Genomic DNA, 4,302 nt, shown 5'->3' on the forward strand with positions numbered 1-4,302 from the left:
GTTGTGGAATCCTGTTGCTTCAATGTTGTAACTAAAAATGCTGACTGTTGTTATTGCTGTATATTTTCCTTGTTTTGATCCTAATTGATGGGACCTGATGTTTATCAATATTAAGAAGTTTTTTACCTAAACTTGGCAGTTGATGAAAGCACTGAAAAGCCTGTTTATTTTCTGTATTTATCGCCGTATTTGCTATGAAATTCGCTAACTGATTCACTTCTCTAAAAACATGCCAAACTTGTACATTTATTTGCTGCATTATTTCCTAAATCTCTTCCACTTTCTCAACGATCTCCCATGGAATTCTCCAGCTCCCATTAATCATGTTTTTTAAAGCTAGTGAGTCTGTTTCCAGTTTCACTTGCTTTAAATCCTTTGCCAAACAAAAATGTAAGGCCTTCCATACCGCTGTTACCTCTGCTTCCATGTTGGTGGTTTCACTTATTCTGTGAGCCTTCGCATATATAAGATCTCCATTCCTGTCCCTTATACAGTATTCGTATGAGCTTATCCCTGGATTCCCTTTACTAGCTCCATCAGTATTGCATGTCACCCACCCGTCACTTGGTTTCGTCCATCTGACCACTTGATAATGTAATGTTGGCTTGTAATTCTGCAAAGTCTCTACCATCTGTTGCCAGTGGTAGGGCATTTCTTTAATCCATGGAAATTTAGTCCTTACTAACTGATATAATATCAATTGACACTGATAATACATGTTGTTATAAGTTACTTCCTTTCCATATCTATAAGAATTTCTCCGCTTCCACAATTCCCACATAATGACTGCTGGTACAACTTTCAGAATTTGTTGTAACTTATTAGGCGCTTCGTGTTCCCACCATTTGAAAATGACTTCTTGTAGATTTAAGCCATTTATAATAATACCTGCACATGAAGCAAACTACTTCCATAGCTTTTGGGCTATGGGAGCTGTTAGTAAAAGGTGAGTCATTGTTTCCATTTCCCCTTTCTTGCAGCAATAACATTTGGACACCACTGGTATTTTCATCTTCATAAGATTATCATCAGTAGCTATTTTCCTCCTCCATACCCTCCACAGGAAAAAACTAATCTTGATAGGCATTCCTTTAATCCACATGTACCTTCTCCATTCCTCTTCTGCTTTTCTGCCTCTCACTCTATGGTAGGCTGATTTAACAGTAAAAAGACCAGTCGAGTTACCACTCCACCACGCTTTATCAATGACAGTCTCCGATGTTTTAGGTCTAATGTTTAGGATTATATGTGCTCCATCATCTCCTCAGATACTAAATTTCTTAGCTTTCTTTCATCTCACATTCCATTTATGATGAAGTCTTTCACCTCAAGTTCCTCCTCTTGTGCCAGATTCCTTTCTGTATAATATAGAGCTCCTTGCCTGGTCCAATTGTCAAACCAAAAGCTGGAGTTTCCAGCTTTTATTTGCCACCAGATGTCATGTTCCACTTCCTCCCTGACTATGATCATTTTCCTCCATACTTGTGAAGCACCCAAGCTTGTAACAACCACAGGATGTAATTTCTTGCAATATTTATTCCACATGAATTTTGCCCATAATGATGTTGTGGAAACTCTAAAATTTCACCAAAGTTTTGCAAAAAGAGATTTATTTACATCATGTAATGATCGATATCCAAGTCCTCCCTCTGCCTTAGGAAAACATAAATCTCCCCATGTCACCCAGTGTTTTCCTTTAATGCCTCCCATGTTACCCCAAAAAAACTTAGCAAAAATATGGTGAGTTTGATCTAACACCTTTTTGGGTGGGTTTAAAGCTGAAAGCATATACACTGGCATAGATTGGAGAACATTGTTAATAAGTATCCATTTCCCCCCAAAGGTAAAAAATCTGTTATGCCATTTTGAAATTCTTTTGGCAATTTTCTGAACCAGTTCCACATAATAACTCGATTTTCTCCTTCCAGAGAACACTGCACACCCCAAATAAGTAAAAAGAAAATTTCCTTGACGTATGCCTGTCAACCTGCGCATTCTGATAGCTACTATTAAAGGAGTATTATCATGAAGATAAAAAAAACTCTTTGATTTATTAACCTTTTGTCCTGACACCAGCTCATACTCCATAAGAATCCTTATCATCTTGATTATTGATCCTCTGTCTCCTGACCCAAATAGAATTGTGTCATCCGCATATGATAAATGGTTAATCTCCGAACTCCACTTCGGTAGTCCATAGCCCTTCTTTGACTCATCCCTATGTAGGTTGTTTAATCCTCTAGATAACACCTCTGCTGCAATAATGAATAAGGTAAGTGATAAAGGGTCACCCTGTTTCAATCCTCTTGATGATTGAAAAAAACCATGTGTAATGCCATTTACTAACATTGAGTACCAATTGTTAGATATTATCCTCCAGACCATATCTATAATCACTTCTGCAAAACCAAATTTCCTTAACACCTTTGTAAGAAAAATCCAGGATACTCTATCATATGCCTTGGCCATATCTAGCTTTACCACCACATTAACATTTTTGTTCCTCCTGTTAATATCTCTTATTATCTCATGTGCCAATAAAATATTCTCTGTAATGCTCCTTCCTTTAACAAATCCAGCTTGATTTTGAGAAATAATATTTGGTAGAACCAATATCATCCTCTCATGCACCATCCTAGAGATAACTTTATTGATGAAAGAACTAAGACTTATGGGTCTTAGGTCTGTAAAACTCTTAACAGATTCTTTTTTGGGCAACAACACTAAATTCGTATGAGTTATGAACTTGGGCAACTCTTGCCCACAAAAAAATGCCTTCACCACCTTTGTGATATCTTCCCCTATAATCTCCCAACAATATTGAAAAAAATGTCCTATAAAGCCATCTGGACCGCAAGCACTACTCCCATTTAATGCAGAAACCACTCTGTATACTTCTTCCTGGTCTGGAAGCTTTGTCATCTCTTCATTCTCCTTTGCTATTATACACTTGGGAATGTGATCAATCATTGTGTAATCCTCTACTCTATTCTCCTCTGTAAACTGGTCCCAAAAGTACTCTACTGCTGCATTTCCAATTTCGCTATTAGATTTCAATACCACTCCCTGCTCAGTGGTTATTTCAGGAATATGAAGTTTTTTCCTTCTCCCTTTTACGTACGAATGGAAAAATTTAGTATTTATGTCTCCTTCTTTGAACTACTTCATTCCCGATTTTTGTCTCCAAAACTCCTCCTCTAATCTTAGATATTTCTTTAGGTCCGCTTCAACCTTATTTAATGCTGCCCTGTTATCTGCGGATGGATGTATTTGCAGCTGCGCCTCCCTTATCTTAATAATGTCCTCCAACGTAGCAATTTGTTGAAAAACATTGCCAAAAACTTCCCTGTCCATGTGGATAATGCTTTCTTAACATTCTTCATTTTAACATGAAGTTCAAGAAATGAATTACCCGCAAAATCAATTTTCCAGCTATCCTCTACAATTTTCTTGAACTGCTGATGCTTACTCCAAAAATTCATGAATCTGAAAGGCTTGTTTATGGGAACTTCATCTATGTTGCAGCTCATATGAAGTAGGGCATGATCTGATCCCTGCCGGATGAGATGTTGTACCTCAGACACAGGAAACACCTCCAAGAACTCATGATTCACCAAAATTCTATCCAATTTTTTAAATATACAAGCTTCCTCAATCCTTCCATTCCACCAAGTATATTTACTTCCTGAAAACTGTACTTCTGACAGTGCATTACTGCTAATGAATGAAGCAAAATCAATAGCTTCATTTATAGTGAACTCCAACCCTCCCAGCCTCTCCTCTTCATTTAGAATAACATTAAAGTCTCCACCAATGACCCAAGGGCATCGTACATTCTCCGCTATACTTTCTAGCTCCTCCCACAACTCGAGTCTCTCCATAGCATTGCACCTCGCATACACTGCTGAAATCAGAAAGTCCTTCTCATTCTTTTTAAATTGAATAGTCACCTGTTGCACTGTGTCCAAAATTAAGCTGCCTTCCCAATCATCATTCCAAAAATACCATATTTTACCATTCTGATTTACTCCAGCCTTATCAAATCCAAGCCTCCTTTTATATTGTTCTAACTCTGATGGATTTTGAAATGGTTCCATTAGAGCTATAAATGAGTAATGATGTCTATTATTCAACTCCACTAACCTCTCAAAAGATTTTTAAGTATTAATGGACCTGATATTCCAAAATATTTTTTCAATCATTGATCAATACTAGAACCCCTGTCCTTGCTACTCCTTGTTTTGACTTGTAATGGAATTACTGATCTACCTTTCCTCGCCCCATGTTTTAAGCTGTTAGTAT

At 37.3% G+C, this 4,302-nt stretch overlaps 1 protein-coding gene across 1 annotated transcript; it reads right to left on the reverse strand.

The window, feature by feature from the left end:
• Nucleotides 1–265: 265 nt before the first annotated feature.
• LOC125860610 (uncharacterized) lies at nucleotides 266–4,097 on the reverse strand. The gene is made up of 5 exons (XM_049540610.1): nucleotides 3,413–4,097; nucleotides 1,618–3,110; nucleotides 1,301–1,524; nucleotides 988–1,229; nucleotides 266–888 (listed from the first exon to the last, which is right to left on the reverse strand). The coding sequence occupies exons 1-5, from the start codon at nucleotides 4,095–4,097 to the stop codon at nucleotides 266–268; spliced, it is 3,267 nt and encodes a 1,088-aa protein (XP_049396567.1).
• Nucleotides 4,098–4,302: the final 205 nt, after the last annotated feature.

The sequence above is a fragment of the Solanum stenotomum genome, chromosome 1 (genome assembly GCF_019186545.1).
Source record: "Solanum stenotomum isolate F172 chromosome 1, ASM1918654v1, whole genome shotgun sequence".
Taxonomy (NCBI): Eukaryota; Viridiplantae; Streptophyta; class Magnoliopsida; order Solanales; family Solanaceae; genus Solanum; species Solanum stenotomum.